This window comes from Mytilus edulis, chromosome 6 (assembly GCF_963676685.1).
Source record: "Mytilus edulis chromosome 6, xbMytEdul2.2, whole genome shotgun sequence".
NCBI lineage: Eukaryota > Metazoa > Mollusca > Bivalvia > Mytilida > Mytilidae > Mytilus > Mytilus edulis.
This window is the reverse complement of record NC_092349.1, coordinates 21,617,286-21,636,931: the sequence shown is the minus strand read 5'-3', so window position 1 is coordinate 21,636,931 and position 19,646 is coordinate 21,617,286. Positions and strand designations below refer to the sequence as shown.

General features: G+C 32.6%; 1 protein-coding gene across 1 annotated transcript; it reads left to right on the top strand.

Moving 5' to 3' along the window:
* The first annotated feature begins 928 nt into the window (after positions 1–928).
* LOC139526018 (uncharacterized) lies at positions 929–3,261 on the top strand. The gene is made up of 3 exons (XM_071321198.1): positions 929–1,085; positions 1,964–2,079; positions 2,832–3,261. The coding sequence occupies exons 1-3, from the start codon at positions 1,040–1,042 to the stop codon at positions 3,102–3,104; spliced, it is 435 nt and encodes a 144-aa protein (XP_071177299.1). The 5' UTR covers positions 929–1,039; the 3' UTR covers positions 3,105–3,261.
* The last annotated feature ends 16,385 nt before the right edge of the window (positions 3,262–19,646 follow it).

Genomic DNA, 19,646 nt, shown 5'->3' with positions numbered 1-19,646 from the left:
TCAAAATAAAAAAATGATATTTCTAGGTCCGCCATTTTGAATTTTACCGGAAGTAAAAGTTTTAAAGAGATATGTCTTATTACATTTTATCCATGACCAGCATCAAAGAAAAGTTCCTGCACAATTCAATGATATTAGCAATACGTCAAAAGATATTTCAATCACCCTCGCTAAAAATAAGCTTATTCTAGTACAATGTCCGCTATGTAAGATTTTACCATAAGTAGGATTTTTAAAGACATCAAATCTATATAATATATCCAAAAGTAGGACATAACAAAGGTTTGTACCAAATATTATTATAGCAGCAAGATAAAAACACCTATTTACACAGTATCCTCAAATACTGGGCTATGATGTCCGCCATCTTGAATTTTACCGGAAGTGAGACATTTTTTCAAATGCCTCTCTATCTGAAATGAAAGAGTAATAGTTGAGAAAGTTCTATGCCAAATTTCATGCTTGTAGCAGGATGTGCACATTTTTTCACAAAGCTGCCGTACTATTACGGTAAAGTAACATTTTAAAAAGTAAAATCACAAAAATATTGAACTTCTAGGAAAATTTAAAACGGATGTTCCTAATCTAAGTTTGAAATGCATCGAGTTCCTCACATTATGAAAGTAGAAAGATAATAAGTATGTGTAGTACTATAAGCAGACATTGCTCCTTTAATTACATAAAAACAGTTCCAGTATAATACTCCGAACCGATCTAACACGAAATCAAATGCAACCATGTAATCAACGTGTCCTTTTTTCATTAATGTTTTAAATGTTAAGTATTTTGGAAATGCAAGACAAACAAAAGATAAAAGAAAACGTTTCTCATATCACCCTGATACATCATTGGTTTATTTACATATTTTTGTATGTGTTTTTAATTCTCCTAAAAAGGATTAAAAAAAGATACATTTGTTATAGACGTCGAAGCAAGTTTGGCAGTTACAAGAATACAAAATGAAACATCGTGTAATTGCAATGAATCTAGTTCAATTAAATCTTCCTCTTTGGAAATAACGACTGACACACACCCGGCTATGGAATCAACCATTGACAAAGTCCAGCATACGACCAAGACAAAAGGTAAGTCACTTTAACAATATTTAGATTCATACATGTATCAGTGATTAACGCTAGGAAATGATTGATGTATCAGCAAAGCAACAACTAAAATACAGGAGTATATATATTATTGTTAGGGGATCATTTATGACTGAAAAAAAGTTTGCAAATTTAAAAGCTTGACAAAATATGTTTTGATAACAAACCGATTCGCGCAGTGCATATCTGGTATCATTATACATGGAAGAACATCCTATGTACAAATCAAAATGACTAGTTGCTAAGCAGATTCATGATGCATTGATATATGAATAATAAAACACAATACACATGATACATTTGCATTGCCTTATTCCCATGGATAAGGTTTCTGTCGTAGAATTGATTAACAAAATAGACATTTCTTGTATTTCGTTTTTTATATAGATTAAATCGTTAGTTTTCCTGTTTGAATGGTTATACACTTGTAATTTGTGGGGCCCTTTGTAGCTTGTTGTCCGGTTTGAGCAAAGGCTCCGTGTAGAAGGCCGTACTTTGACTTACAATTGTTTACTTTTATAAATTGTTATTTGGATGGAGAGTTGTCTCATTGGCACTCCTACCTCATCTTCTTATACCTATTTGCTTGATTTTGTTCTTTAACGAAAATATAAGCATAACCATAGAGTTGTCATGAACATGCATGAACAATTTGCCTTTGAATGTTACACACATATCAAGTAATACATGAATACACATTGGAAATTAAGCAATATAAAAAAAAATACACATTTAACTTAACGTACATTACTGTATAGAGGTCGTATCGGAGGAAAATTTGACATAGAAACATTTAAGTGTTAAATCAATCTTTTGAATGGAACTAAAATAAGGTATTATGTTTTCTATCCTACAATTAGACTCATCTTACACATCTATAGCGCTTATCATCAGTGGAATAGCTGCATCATTTACGCTTATAACAGCATTCATAGTACTGAGAAAGTTCAAAGATACAACGAGTAGGATTAAACATGTAAATAATATTTTTTTTCTTTATAATATAAGAAACAAGCATACTCACCCGTATATATACATCTTTGAATCAACAATTTACGGCAGAAAACGAAAATAAGAATAAGGGTAAAAAATTGCTAGAGTGATCATCAGAAGCAAAAGATTTAAAAACACAACCCAAACCAAAGTCAGAGGTAATATCAGGTGTCAAGAAAGGGTTAGAAGTCACATCATATCACAGGGTAAACTGTATCCAGTTGTCAATCAAATACAATGTGTTGTCAGCCTTAAACATAAACAATAAAGATAAGGAGATGTCATATGATTGCCAATGAGAACACTATCCTTATAAGTTCAAAGTACATTGCAAAGTTATAATTAATATGTTATATTACTTCATAAATATGTAAATGATAATTGTCACAAGGAGATGACAGGTCCTTTTATTTTGAAGAATTGCATAATGCAATTCATAGATTAGTAGTCTGTTTAATTAAATGTGTTTGAATAAATGACGACTATGTTTTAACTAGTAGACTTAGGACTAGTGTATTCCAAATCGCATGCAAAATACAATTACAGAATAGGTTAAACAACTTTCAATAATGTTTGATTTGAACCCTTTGGGAGTTTGAGATGATTTAATGTTGACTGTACCTTTTCTGCTTTAATTGAATCATTGTGTGTTATGATCATTTGAATTTTAATTCAAATGCAAACTGTTCACTTGAAAGTCAATAACAAACATAAGGATCATTTTACATTATTTAGTCAGATTTGACAGACACTGAACACAACAGCATAATCAACGATGGAATCGATTTTATCAAAACAATAAACTACAATGGACAGATGGACAAGAAATACTACAACATCCCACCTAAAAGTCACATGAACACACTCTATAATAGTATCGATGTCAGCAAAAAACTTAACTGTAATAAACAGTTGGACAAGGAGGGATACAACAATATTCCACCTGAATGTCACATGAACATAGTAAATGATGATATCGATGAAATCAAAACACTAAAATGTAATTAACAGATGGACAAGGAGAACAACAACATCCCAACTAAAAGGCACATAACTCTGTCTTCGTTCAGCAACATTCCTAACTTTCACCATATGATAGTTTCAGAGAGAAACCGAACCAGTGGCAAAAAGTGACATTTTTTTTTATAGAAAAGTTTCGAAACTCAAAACGTCTGCACCGAACATGCGCTTAATATTGAAATTAAATATTGTAATGCACGTGTGTATGTGTGTTTGCGTATGTGCCTGTGTTTGAATCCATGCGTGATGTTAGAAATATCTTAAAAACATTGTGTTTGTATTTAACGTATTACAAAAAAGACAATAATAATGTCGGCAACAAATACCAATATTACAAATCCGACTGCATTGGTATCAAACATGTGTAAGACCACTAGATTGCTGAATATTGAAATAGTAAGTTAAGACAACGACACACCATATTGTTCAACCAATTCGTCATGGTTACCATAAACTGATGTAATGTCAATTCTCAAGAACAAATCATCTTTTATCCTACAAAAAGAAATACATTTTACGTGTTCTATCATTCTAAGAATTCTAAGAATTTCATTTTTAAATTTTGGTTACTAAAGATATACTGATTGTTCATTTGAGAATATAAAGAAGAGGAATGTGTGAAAGAGACAACAACCAAATAAAAAAGAACACAGCCCAACGACAAGCAATGATTAGTCAACCCAGTGAGAAAATGCAACACACGGAGGACGGCTGCAACTGGTCCAAAAAAAGTACTAGTTCAGTGAAAATGGACATCACAGTTAATTCTGAAACATATATATGAACTACCATTTAAAAAAAAATAACACAAAGGACTAAGACGGATCAAAGCTCCTGACTTTGGACAGGTGCACTATTGCAGCGGGGTTAAACAAGTTTAGTGATAGTTCAGTCATCCTCTTATCCTATAGTTTATGTAGAATACAAAAAAACACACAGAAACGAATAATACGCATAGTGAAACAAGAAATTTCAGTCCTTTGTCAGAATAAGAAGCTGAAAAAAAAACTAATACAAAAATGTCGATGATTTATATGTTCCAGTCCAGACCGTATGTATATTTGGACCGTACGCGTACGGTCTTGACTGTATGCGCACTTTTTCAAAATACTCATACGGTCGGACCGTACGCGTACGGTCTGTCTAATATTAAGAAGTTGGTAAAGTTTATTACACGCAAATGCATATTAAAGATCAACATAACTTAACTTTCAAATTAATATAAAAAAGTTCGATTGTAATTGAAATAAACACTTTATATTCCAACTATTTAAAAAAAATCACGCTGTTACTCTGTGGTATTTAGCAGGTCGATCAGTTACTCATTAATTGAATCATGATTACTGAAATTGAAGATGTCTGAAGTAAACATAATATGGTAGGACAATTGTTTTAGAATGTTTAGCGATTTTACAAAAAAATGCAAATACAAAGGAACATGCATGAACTGCAAGCATCTTTAAATGTAAAAGATATGACATTACTGGTTGTAGCAAGTGTCACCTTTGGCGAGTGTACCAACATAGGATTCAGATATGCAATTAAAAAAATGTTTAATTTCAATTGTTTGTTTGTTCAGTTTATCCATCTAATTGTAATAAAAACAAATTGTAAAACTAAAAATAAAGATTGTGATACATATTGTTTAAATATAACCCATATGATCCAATCACATGTATGGTCAGCTCGTACTGGACCATACGCGTATACTCATACGGCCCGACCGTACGCGTATGGTCGGACCGTACGAGTATACGTATACGGTCCAGATTGTACGCGTACGATCCAAATACTCATATGGTCTGGAATATATACATTAACGAAGGACCACTAACAGTTACTGACATGCAATCTCAAGACATCAATTGATCTGTTTGAAAAATTGTAGCATCATCATATGAAAATCAAGCAACATACCCACATTATTTGGTTTAGTTTAATGCCATCAAAAGATATACTAGAACACACTCGTAATATCGCAGGTCCGTAACTGAATTAAAGTATGTAACTATGTGTAAGCCTTATTTTTAGGATTGGTATTGTCATCAGATAAAGTCATGCCGATTATAAGATACACAGTTTTCTCTGCTTTCAAACTCTTTCTGTGTGAACTTATCAAGTATTGGTAATAATAATTATTAGGAAAACAAAAGGTCCTGAAATGGAGTTTTTTAATCAACAGCATTGTCCTATATTAGTTATAGTTTTTAGTATTCGTATTGTTATCTTAGAAAGTCTTACTAATTAAAATACTACAATATGGAATAATTTGACAATGATTGAATTAAGTAGTGTAAACCCTGTGATTATGACCCGTGTATATAGCAAAATTATAAATACATCGTTTGGTGGTGCACCTGTCAAATGCAGAACGTACAGATAAGATAAAAGGTAACAGGTGCATACATACTATTGGTATCGGTATCGGATTCGCCTCGGAACTTGTTAATTATTGGCAATATTAATTATGTGTAAATCAAAAGGGTCTGGAGTGGGCAATTTCTAAATCTACACTATAGTCCTATATCATTTATATATATAAAGTTGAATTCTTTGATTTGTCAAAAAAATTGACAAAATGGATCTCGCTATTTTAGTCTTATAGATGATTAGAATACCAACAATTAGGTTTATAATAAATGTGTTTATTTCGTATCAAATACCCTATGATTGAATCAATATTAATTCCAAAAGATGTCATCTTCGATCATTTGATAACAATGTGGTAAGTTAACTATATGCCTTCTTAACAAGTCGATTTAAATTGTTTAGAAGTTTTTGAGGTGCATGACCACATGTTTGTGCCTTGTACAGAATATAATCATACCATATTTAATGAAAACTACCTGAAAGTGTACGATGACTGCATGTTGATTTGTATTTACAATTGATGTCTTTGTAACTATGGTTAGATTTATTAAACGTTTTTACAAGCTTTTGATATTGCAAAGCCTGGTGAATTATTGTTCGGGTAATACAGACATTTCTTTAGATACAATCAAAAACTGTGTTACAGATAGATTATACCCCTGCACCGAGTTTGAGATGATATTTATCCACTCCAGACGAGTAAATTTTCAAATTTTAAACGCGAAGCTCGCCAAGTTCGACAATTTTAATCTTTCTTTTCGAACGATTAAGGAAAGCAAAAAATAATTGAATTTCGACCAATGAAGAACTAAGATCAGACGGACCACACGTTGATAAAATAAAGATAATCAACAAGTCAGGAAAATGATAAATCTAATAAGAATAATGGAAATACATGCACACGATTAAATCGAGCATATTGAGATAGTGATCATGAAAAACATCATATAACAAGAATGTGTCCTCAGTACACGAATGCCCCACTCGCACTATCATTTTCCATGTTCAGTGGACCGTGAAATTGGGGTAAAAACTTTAATTTGGCATTAAAATTAGAAAGATCATATCATAGGGAACATGTGTACTAAGTTTGAAGTCGATTGGACTTCAACTTCATCAAAAACTACCTTGACCAAAAACTTTAACCTGGAGCGGGACAGACGGACGAACGGACGGACAGACGGACAGACGGACGAACGAACGGACGGACGAACGGACGCACAGACCAGAAAACATAATGCCCCTCTACTATCGTAGGTGGGGCATAAAAATTGACAATTAACAGTGGGAAAGGAAAAATCTATATCTATATCGTATATTTTGGTATTAAGCTTCCCGTTAAATATATAGATATCAAGATCCACGAAAGGGCAGTGTTCATTGTTATCATAAGCGTTATCCAAATGCAGTCTATCAGGATACATGCATTTTGTATATCAACTGCAGTCTTTCATTGAAGGCCAATATATCATCCAAATATTTAAAAGAGTTAATAAATGTTTGCATATGATGTTTTGATAGGTTTTTGCTGATTGTTGTCATAAATTGTAACTTATAACAAAACAGACACAAGTCTGCAAATACGTGGTTAATAGTGACTCCCCATTAACTTGACGATATAAGAAATTTCCATAGTGAACACACATGTTATGTAGAAAGAAAACAAGTGCAGTCAACGTTTCAAAGCAGATCCAAATGACTTTTGTAAATTAAAAGCAAACTAAATATTACTAGTTTCTTATATACATATACACATTAATGGATCTACAATCTGGCGATAACTGTTAATTGGAATTGCACAAGTTCGTGTTTTTCTTTGACTGTTTATCATGTTTATGACGTCTTTACACTAAATCCATTCGATGTTTGATGTGTACGGATTGATAATTAAGTCTTAGATGCACGATTTCTTTTAGTTGTTAGTGGCTTTGAACTAGCTGTCAGATAACTGCAAGTACTCTCAGGTCTGTTCCTAGTGTCTCTCTGTTGTCGGGATGTACAGGTACCAGCCGGCCACGTACAATTTTAATGTTGACCATCTGATGAGTTAAGCCTTTTTCAACTGATTTTTATAGTTAGTTCTTATGTTGTACTGCTATACCACTGTCTCAGGTTAGGGAAGGGTTAGGATCCCGCTAACATGTTCAATCCTGCAACATTATGTATGTATGTGCCTGTCCCAAGTCAGCAGCCTGTAATTCAGTGGTTGTCGTTTGTTTAATGTTAAATATTTGTTTTTTGTTAATTTTCTATAAATAAGGCCATTAGTTTTCTCGTAGGTATTGTTTTACATTGTCAATTCGGGGGAACAGTTGTCTCATAGCAATCATACCACATCTTCTTTTTTATATTTTTATATTGACATTAACTTAGTTGGTAAATATTCATTCTTAATCTGACTATGTAAATGTCCGTTTTATTAGGTCTGCTAATTTTCCTTAATATTATTATGAGGAAGAGTGGTATAAACAATGTTGGGTAGACAAATCAAACTTTTGAACATATTCTAAATCAACAATATAAATATTCGATTTACATCCAACAACTCTTTGACACGACAGAATAAATCTATTCTACTATTGTTTATAGACTTTATGTTTTCAATTTATTAAAAGGATTTTAATTAGTCCAAATGTACTAGTAAGAAAATTACACAGTTTATTAATAGAATATTGGCTCGAAAGCGTTGTGCAGCCTTATAAAACAGTTTAAACTTGGAATTTGCATTATATTTGGTTTGTCAAATACAAAGAAAACAAAATTTTATTTTGTGCGTACAAAATAAAATGTTGTTAGCACAATTTTAATGCATTTGTGCACACTAAGTAATATATTATACGCAATTTCTAAAAAAATTATGCGCAAAAATAAAATACATATTTTGCGCTCAATTTAAGTATAGTTTGAATAAGTATCAAGAACAACAATTTTCTTTGCGTGTCCTTAGCAAGGTTTCGTATTACTAAACTGTTGATTTGAGATTTAAAAAAAAAACATTGATCAGCAAAAAAATTAAATAATCAGGATGTGTTCAGTTTCATGAGTAAAAATGCATAGTGCATCTTTGTTTTTAAAATTTGTAGTTAAATGATTTATAATGCTTATTTTATTTTTTTAAGACAACAAGCTTGTTGAAAAGATAGCTTCATGGTTCCTATAAACATACAAATGCATCATTATATGTTATTAAGATTGCAATTGACTTCAATATAAATGATCTACATGATGTATGATAACATACGATAATACATTATTTCAGGATTTCTCTGTTTTGTTTAAAAATTACATTATAAAGAACGCATTTTGAGGGTAAAACCTGGTTTTAGGACTAGCCAAACCTCCCGCTTACATTGCACGGTTAACAAATATCGCTTTATGATAACACAACGTAACAGAAATACAGCACAGGCACACGTTAATACAACTCATCATAGAGAAACGTCAAAAAATAATTCGATACAATATGGAAATTTCAGAACAACAATATGTATATTCCATCAACGCACTAGTAGCACGATTTCAGTCTGAAACGGTCATTTTGGTCTGATCGTATCTTAATTGACTGGATTTACCGCTAGAGGAAAACGTCAAGATTTGTCAGATCGTTCAGTCTCCATTCGGATCGATAGTCTCATTAGGTAAATTAGTCCCGTTAAGGCATGTCAAGATATTTAAGACTGTATCTTCTAGCGAGCTGTTTAGATCCGTTAAGACCGTGTCAGACCAAAACAGACCATGGATACAAACTGACGTCAAGATGTTGTCAGACCGTGTCCAGTCGTGTTCAGATTTTAATAATTTGGACACAAAACGAGTGAAACTTTCCCATTATTTATCAGGGGTTGCTCCCCTTTCAAGAATAAAATAAAACTGTGAAAGAAGACGATTTTTTAACTGAAAGTCTACCACGTCCCCTTAATCATGTTATTTAAATAGAACAAATATTCAATTTTAATTCTAACTTCTTCCTATTTAATTATTTAACACTGTATTATAATTATATAAATAAAAAAGTAGCTCAAAGTCATACTGCTGCACAAATCGCCGCGAATTGACTAAAAAAAATCAACAGATTGCCGAAATAATATTTGATTATTGAATATAAGCACCTGAACCTTTGTATTTAATGGTTTACAAGTGATTGCAATACGTTTTATATGCAATTACAGACTGCCGTACGTGGTGAAGAATTTGTCATTCATTTTTACACCCTTATTTAATAATAACGGATGTCGGCCGTGAACACTTGAAAACGTGATCTTAATATGTTAAATTAAATTTAAGATGTAACTATTTTTAAATATTGTAAATGAATGCATTATCATTTATCTTTTTATGTTACCTATATAAATTGCATTTGAGTAAATTTGAGGCAGGGAAAAAAATATTATAGATATAACTCTGTCTTTTATCGTTTTCTGTTTATTGTCATGACATTGTCCGTTAACTTTATTTTTGCCAGACTCATGCGTTTGACATTCCATCTTTATTTTTTAATGTGTCTATAATTCGAGAGCCTTTTGTAAAAAAAACTACATACCAGAAGCCTTCGTTAAAAAATAAAGTTTGAATATTATAGCAGAAAAAGGCTTATAAATTCATTCAAATTTATATTTGAACTAGGATAAGTAATCAAGAAAATGTTTATAAATACGTCAGACACTGTACTTAAAGTACATTTAAAGACCAGGTTACATATATATTACATGCATACAGCATAATAAAGCTGGTTTAATTTGAATGACTATCCATTAGGGACATTTTTCGACGATAATTAATCAAATCTGACAAGTTTAATTAAAAACGGAAAATAATAGACCACTTTCGAGTTCATCCGTCACCGGAAAAAACTCGTCAATTATACGCGCTTTTATCACCGTCATTTGTGCGTTTTGGGGCGTCGTCACTTCCCTTCCAATGTTGAGTGAGTGGTTGGAAAACTATAATTCTATATTATACGAATTGTTCGGCAAATTGAATTCTCAAAATTGACAATCAACACTGCTGTCATTAGGGAATTGTCAGTAAGTACCTACAGAGCAACCATTATTTCTAGTTTATCCTGCACAAAGACGATCACTAAGACGCTTGATGAACGTAAATAGTGCAGGGATACAGGCGACCCCCTCTATCTGGTAAATGACGTCATAAAGGCGTGCATAATTGACGAGTTTTTGCCGGTGACGGATGAACTCGAAAGTGGTCTATTCTTCGCCCGTAAACGATTTAACGTTACCGTACCCTCTTTATTTTTGTTGCATTCATGTCGCATGTGTGTCGGCAGTGTCAGCGCTTCTAATAGCTAACTTATTTTACATAAAATCGTTGACATGGTAGAAGGAAACTATAGTACAATATAAGCTGAGCTGGAAATTGCAATTGGTGAGTAGAAATGAATATTTTAATACATGTCTATCAGAATAATCATTGATCATGGATCATCACCCAAGAGTTTGAAGGAAAAATGTTCACATTTGTTAAATTTGTGCATACAGGTATGAATCGACGTTCCAATACTCCACACTCTTGGATAGTAGCCTGTTCAAAGGCAAAGTAAGAATTTGGGCTTGTTAGAAAATTGTTCCTGTGATTGGACCCCCCCCCCCCCTTTTTTTTCATGTTTTTTGGAAGATCAATGCATGATTTAAAAAGTTACATATAAACTAGTATGGTTTAAACCCCCTTTTAAAAATGGCTGGATCCACCCCTGTTTATTGCCTAACATGCATTGACATGTGGGGTATTCACAATGGTATGGTTGTGCGGGATGGCCTATACAACAGTTACAAGACCTAAACCCCTGATCGAGTAATCCTATATATTGTATGTTAATGTATTGATAACTGTCACGTCCTAAATTTGCATGAAATATTTGTCACTTTTTTTTTATTAACCAATAACCAACCAATCTTCACATGTTACGATGTAGTCCGAGACAAGCTTGTCTGGTAAAACAGCCGTTTGGACGTCAGAGTAATCTCGGACTAGTTACGACGATGATATACCTATTTATATAGCCACTGGTGGGTGATGTACAATAATTATAATTTGTCACATATGTGTTATGAATACCTTCAACATGTTCAAGGCTTGGGTTTATATATATGCAATAACCTCAAAATTGCCCGGGGCAAAAAAAAGAGTATATTGATATTGTGCCCTGACATGCCTGATTCCAAATGATGAGACGACATTGCGTCCTTAACAACAATTTTTAACACTTTTCATCTTTTGTGATAAGAAATTTAAGATTTTACCGGGTATGATTCATTATTTTGTTATAAATGATTTGTTATGCTCTAAATTTTGTAGAACTTAAATATATGTTATAACAAGAAAAAGAAATTATGTTGAAATTTTTATTTTTATCTTTTGTATAATAATTATTATTTCTTATGCAGCAAAAATACTGCAATCTGATTGGTTAATTATCCCGGTGTAAATAACACCCCACCCTGGTTCACCCCGGGATAAATAAAATTTTTTACTTTTTTTTTGCCAAGAAAATTTTTTTTTTTAAAAATAAAAAAAAAAAACAAAATAATAATCAAAATAAAATGTTAAAAATTTAAAAAAAAAAAAAAAAAAAATTCAAAAAATTTTAAATAAAAAATATTTAAAAAAAAATTTTTTTCCGGAAAACTCAAAGAACACAAAATTTTTCTGATTTTTTCCAAAAATTAAGTAAAAAGTATTTTACAATGCGCAGCAACATAGACATTGAAAAAAATGTTACACTGTAAATTTTTCATTACCATTTTTTCAATTTTACATCCTGGTTTCAAAATGAGTTAAGGAAATGTTCATAAGAAATAAATTCGTTATCTTGGTGTAATCAGGGGTGTACGGAATTTTACACCGTTGTTGAAAATTCATACACCCATTCGGCTGCGCCTCAGGGTGTATGAATTTTCAACAACGGTGTAAAATTCTGTACACCCCTGATTACACCAAGATAACTAATATTATTCACTGTCATGACTGTCATGACTAAATAAAAATTAGATCCCACGCATGCGCGGCATAGTTACTGTAAATAAGTGCCGGACACGTTATCATCAGTATGTTGATGGATTATAAAGAAGAAGAAGAATCTTATAAATACTATTTGCTTTGTCACCATGTCACGTTGGTAGTAATATTCAACAAATTCTATTTTAAAATAAAAAAGTATTATAAATTGATCACAACAAGTATAGTGCTATACAATGCTATAGCCTCTATTAGACAGTAACCCTTCAATGAAGTATACACCTAAGAAAACATTGATGTAGAAAGAGAGAACATTTTGTTTTAGAAATAGAACCTCAAAAAAAGGTTTTATTCTTCTTCTCATAAGGGACTTATCAATTAAATTGTATAAGTCATAAATTCATTTCTTTACATCATTAAACTTTGTTGTCAAGCAAATTATGATTGCTAGTTTTTCTTGTAGATAAATTATACAAGTTTATATATAATAAATACTTTATTCTTAATGTATGTTTTTTTTTGTAGATAAGATATCACATTGGTTTGAGCATGATTCCCAGCCAGATTATGAAGCGGCATATATCATGTATATCAATGTATATATAGGAAATATATAGTGTCACTAAGTTACTCTCATATGGTACCTCATTTGTACTTGTAGCTATAAATTGTGAAATGGTGGATTCATTCATAATTTTGTGTTACTTATTGGTTTGGAAATAACGTTGATAGAGCTAACAGCATTATGTCATGATGTACAGTTGATGGGATGATCTGATTGGACAAAAAGAGAATTGTGAATTGAACAAATAGCAAACTTACAATTCAGGAAATACAATGTACTACATTACTTGGTGACAGAGCATACCTTTGATATATATAAGTCTGAAAATTACACCAAACAGTGTTAGAGTTAGATTTTCTACTGACAAATTTTTTGTCCGTCCCTCAGCGGGATATATATATTTGAAATAAGTAATATTAACAATTTGACAGTACAGGACAACACTAACAGTGTCGCACTTAAGTTAACAGATGTATACTCTGGAACTTCATATCCTTTTTACAATACCAGTCAAAACAAGTATCATAACAAAAACCGTATTGAAAGGCTATTCTATAATTATTTGGACCACAAACGACAAGACATAACAAAAATAGCCATTCCTTTCACCGTTTGAGGATGCAAGGAGGATTTAGTTGATCGTTGTTTTGAAGATTTGAGACTCTGATGACGACAAATATTTTCAAATTGTCGTAGCTACCATCCTCTTTTCCTCGATTGTGACATAACCTTATTTATACTAACCCTGACAACAACATGGATGCCACATGTGGGGAAGTATCTGGGCAGCATTTTTGATAAACCGAAATATATCATTCGAACTTTTTAATGTGATGCGTGATTGTCCGTCTTTATTTGTTAATGAATCGTTTTTCTTCCTCTTATCAATTTAAACTGAAGTTTTGGAAAAAATGTCAGAAGTTGAACTGATTAAGGTTCCTACTCGTATTTTAAAAAGAATGAGATCAGGTATCAATAAAATATTTGAAAAGTTAAAATAATATCATTCTATTGAACTGAGAAAAACATTTGACATTCAAACTACTTTGTTCTTCCAAGAGTGAACGGAGTCTGGTCTCCCCTTCCGTGAGTTTCTTTGTTCTGCATGCATTCTTTTGTTCTAAAACACATTGGAGGGTATCTCGAGTCAATTAAATTTGGAAATATTTGTTACTTTCAAATTTATGTAAAAAAAAAAACACTCATTCCATTGTCTATTCTTGGAATCGAAATCAAGACCTCAAATAAATGAAGTCACGATCCAAACACTAACATCATATTTCAACATTGAATCCGGGGCACATAAAGGGTATATAATATGAATTTATATATAAAGTATATTATAATTATATGGCATTCTGAATTCGATGTTAAGGAGCGTAAATGTTTTAGCATATTTTGTAGAAATTCTGGGATGTGAAATAGTTATCTCACTCGGACTCGGTATGTCAGTTTAAGATCACCCTCTGACCTCAGTTGACCATCGGGTTGATATAACACTAATACTACGTGTCCTCTTGAGATAACTTTTCCTGACCCAATATCGTCTGATTCATACTTCATTTTTGCAGTTTTGAACTTCCGTAATTTGAGCATCACTGGTGAGCTTTTAGAAGACGAATTGCGCGCCTGGCGTGTAAAATGCTAATCCAGTTAATCATGATTAGGTTTTGTTATGTTATGTTTTTATCTTTTCCTCAATAATGACATAGATCAACGACTTTAAATCAGAGTTTTTGACAAACGTGATTATTTCGTCTGTGCGAATGCCAACTTTCCATTTATTAGTTGTATCAAACCACGGCTCAGTAGTTTTATACAAGAGTGTCGAAATATACCAGAGGGGCAATCAAACTCATAGATCAAAAAAATAATCTGACAACGCCATGGCTAAGAAAGAAAAACAAAGACAAACAGACAACTTTGACACATTCCCCATTTCCATTCTCGATTTTATTTTTAAATAATAGTACACAAGACACAACATAGAAAACTAAAGACTAAGCAACACGAACACCACCAAAAACAGGGGGTGATATAAGGTGCTCTGGAAGGGTAGGCAGATCTTGCTCCACATGTGGCACCCGTCGTGTTGCTCATATTATTAACAACCCGGTAAAAAGTCTAATTTAGTAGGTCATGTTCGTGAAAGGGGAACGGTAATAGCCCAAAAAAGAGTAAAACTTCATCAAAAATGGGAAAATCATCAAAATTGGAAACGGTCAAAGGGCCATAGCAAAAACAGAAGTGCACAACCATATGATTTTTTCTTCACCAATTATTTTTGTACAGTTATATAATCCCAAAAAATCAGGTTTAGAAAAAAAGTTTAATTCTAGAAATGTTTGGCTCCTCAGAGGTGTACATCCTTAAGAGGCCTTACATTGACAATTCGTAAGTTGTCGGTCACCATTACGAAATGGTTGACAATTACAACATATCTGTACATTTTTGTATCTCATTCACAGTTAAACCTTCAAATACAATAACATACGTAAAATCTGTAAAGTTACAGATTGTGTCCTTTATCTGGATGTGACATTTTAATTAAACTTTGTGAAGTGAATTTGAAAATCGCGAACAAAAATTGCCGCCGCGAAGTGGGCAAGAAAGGACTGTCCGCGAAAATAAGTTGGTTTACAGTATTTAAATGCAAAATTTTTTTTTGGTGAAACAATACTATTTTATTTTGATTAAAAAAAAAACTACGGTTATTAGTTTCTCCAAGGTAATGCATATAACCCTTGTCAGCATTGAATAGATTTATGATAAACTGGATATTTTTGTTTATCTGAGGTTTAAACTCGTCCCATAAGGTATATTTTGCATGAAGCTCTTCAAAACATGCACAAGGCCATTTTTCTAAAATAATTTAAATATTACTACTTGCGATAATCATCTTTCCCAATTGTGAGTTTGCATATAATGGAGGATGAGAGAAAAGGAATATAAGCTTTGTTGCAATATTTGAGCAAAGGAGAAATAAGCATTCTAGAAGAGATGGAAATGGAGTATAAGTATGCACAGAGACTTATATAGTAAACAAACATAGCATAACCACATCACAATCAAAGACTTCTGAACATTTGAAGTTCCCTACTATGTATTGGTAACCTAAACTACACAAAAACCAGTAAACTATCGTTTCATCTCGGCCTCTAGTTAGTGTTCTACAATTAATCTTTCAATGCTTTTAACAAGTCTCTTAGCTTCTATCAAAGATTTTATCATAAACTACGGTAATTAAATATATGAAAAAAAGTGGAATTAACTTTTTTGGAGTGTAAACAATTCTTTGTATGTTTTAGATAAATACATATATACATTCATGGATCTACAATCTGTCGATACCTGTGTCTTGACATTGCACAATGTCATGTTTTTCTCTGACTGTTTATGACGTGTTTAACCTTAATCCATTGGATGTTGTATGTGTACGGATTGATAATTTAGTCTTAGATGCATACTTTGTTTTTGGAGCTTTGAACTAGTTGTCAGTTAACTGCGAGTACTCTCAGATCTGTTCCTAGTGTCTTTTTGTTGTTGGGATGTCCACTTGTATTTTTGTCTATCTGATGAGTTAAGCCTTTTTCAACTGATTTTTATAGTTCGTTCCTTTGTTGTTCTGTTATACCACTGCACACAGTTCCAGGTAAGGGGAGGGTTGGGATCCCGCTAACATGTTTAACCCCGCCACATTATGTATGTATGTGCCTGTGCCAAGCCAGGAGCCTGTAATTGCAGTGATTGTCGTTTGTTTATGTGTTATATATTTGTTTTTCGTTCATTTTTTTTATATAATAAGGCTGTTGTTTTTCTCGTTTGAGTTGTTTTACATTGTCATTTTGAGGTCTTTTACAGATGACTATGCGGTATGGGCTTTGCTCATTGTTGAAGGCCGTACGGTGACATATAGCTGTTAAGTTCAGTGTCATTTTGGTCTCTTGTGAAGAGTTGTCTCATTGGCAATCAAACCGCATCTTCGTTTTTATATTCAATACACAGGCTTGGCTCACACCAAACAAACACTATAAAAGGTGATTTCGAGGTATATAGGATTATAATTTAGTACGCCAGACGCGCGATTCGTCTAAGACTCATCAGTGACGCTCAATATTTATAAAGCTAAACAAGTTATTCCATTGAGGCACTTAGATAAAATCATTGCTTATTGTTTACAATCCGCCAAAAGTAAAGCACCCCCGTTATATAACTGGCAAATTCCAGAACTATTCTCAAATGATTATTCACCCCGATATTTTCGCCAGAAGTCATCTGCTCTTTTACAAATACACATTGTCGATACCTTAAAATCATCTTCCTATTGTCCCTCGCTCAGGTGAAATTTGACATCTATCAAGTCATTGTGTAATATGATAAAGCGTAAGGTATCTTTGGAGGAACGTTAAAAAGCAATTCCATCAATGAAACATTCAGCAAATATGTGGTTTCTCCCTCGAATCCTTGTGGTTTAACAACAACAGCCTTTGACAATTTTAAAAACCAACAATTACATCTAAAGAATCGTTACATTGTACGACACTTTTCGATATTGCATCTCTTTACTTGCCTAAATTTGTCAATTCGTCGCAACCTTATGCTTTGAAATAACCTCGGGTAGTTTAACCGATATTGATTATGTACATGCCAAACTGTTCGTATTATGTCTTTATCTTAGACACTTATATTATAATCCTTGTACATTTGATAGCTATTAAAATATCATATTCTAAAGGATACAGATAAATAATTTATACCAACCAAATATATTCATACGTTAAATACCTACATCAAGTACCATTTTTTTCGAACATGCTCTCTGTCAATTATTTAACAAGATTATACAATTATGCCAACCTTGTATAACAAGTGAATCGTTCTACTCTATTCTTACACATTGTATGAACTACTTGGCAAACAGATGGCTTGACGCAAATGATATTGCAAACATTAATTATGTCGGGACTGCCTTCTATACATGAAAAGTCAAGAATAATGGTCATAAGCCTTTTTAAAACTATTAGTCTGCATAGATTATGTTGACGGAAGCCATGACATATGTAATTCCGAGAATAGAATTCAACAATGTGATAATATATTCTGAGACTTTTTTCAATATCACGCGATCATTTATATGTGTGCTTTTGTGGAGCAGGATCTGCTTAACCTTCCGGAGCACCAGAGATCATCCCTAGTTTTTGGTTGGGTTGTTTAGTCTTTAGTTTTCTATGTTGCGTCATGTGTTATATTGTTTGTCTGTTTGTCGTTTTCATTTTTAGCCATGGCGTTGTCAGTTTATTTTCGATTTATGAGTCTAACTGTCCCTTTGGTAATTTTCGTCCCTCTTTTGTACAATTGGATCAGTGGAACATGCCAAACAAACATCTACCAAATTAAAACATAGTTAGAATGGAGATTTGGTATTGCGTCAAAAGAAAAGAAACCGATCAAAGAGCAGAAAACAGCCGAGAAAATATTGCTTTTATTAAGGTCTTCATATAGAATTAGCTTCTTTGAGAACTTAAGGGTCTGATTAGAAAAAAAATACGGGGTTCAACAAGTGTTAAATAAAGAACGCATAGTACTTCGTGAACATGATATTCTATTGAGAGGCTCTTCTTCATCATGAACAAGACCTTTTAATGAGGTTCCAATAGGTGTACAAAGATCCTGACATAATTTATACTGAATATGAGAACCTTGTAAAAAGTGTGTAAATAAACTCATCATACGTATCAGGATTAAAATGATGTATGTTCTTCTCGCGTTGTGTGTACAAAACTCTAATCATTGACACTTGAAATATTTGAAAATCCAAAGCTTATTAAAAAGTAGAAGGACTATAAATAAAAAAAATACAATAACGTATAACCCAAGCTGGGAAAGGAATCAGAGCTTTGCATGGGGAGATATATTCCTTGATTTTGGATAATTTCTAAAATTTTGTAACAGCAAAAATGTATAACACAAAAACCAATATTTTCATGCCAGTCCAAAGTTCTGGCAACAAGACTGGTGTTATCTTCGGAAACTATCAATCTCATTCCTGTATCATTAAACCCTGAATTCTTCAGAATTTATGAAAAATCAGCTTGACCCTATATCTTGAAATGGATTAAGTTAGTATTGATCAAATAAGTAAATGAAAAAAGAAATTGATGCAATATAAATGTCATTAAAACAGGTAGCTATCAGATATTAAATGACAAGGAAATGAATGAAAAAACCTACATGAAAATATCTGACACAATACATTAAAGTATATGAGAGCAGCTTCCTATTCCAAGTGGAATACTCTTTAAACATCATTAGTATATAAAAAAACATGTGTCTGCTAAGCATTCCCCTCAATATTAAAGGCCTCGTTAAACAGTAATAAAATTGAGAATGGAAATGGGGAATGTGTCAAAGAGACAACAACCCGACCAAATAAAAAACAACAGCAGAGGGTCACCAACAGGTCTTCAATGTAGCGAGAAATTCCCGCACCCGGAGGCGTCCTTCAGCTGGCCCCTAAACAAATATATACTAGTCCAGTGATAATGAAAGCCATACTAATTTCCAAATTGTACACAAGAAACTATAATTAAAATAATACAAGACTAACAAAGGCCAGAGGCTCC

Coding starts and splice junctions, on each gene's coding strand:
- LOC139526018 (XM_071321198.1), top strand. CDS start 1,040: ATGGAATCAACCATTGACAAAGTCCAGCATACGACCAAGACAAAAG. Junction 1,086..1,963: donor GCATACGACCAAGACAAAAG/GTAAGTCACTTT, acceptor TCCTACAATTAG/ACTCATCTTACACATCTATA. Junction 2,080..2,831: donor CAACGAGTAGGATTAAACAT/GTAAATAATATT, acceptor TACATTATTTAG/TCAGATTTGACAGACACTGA.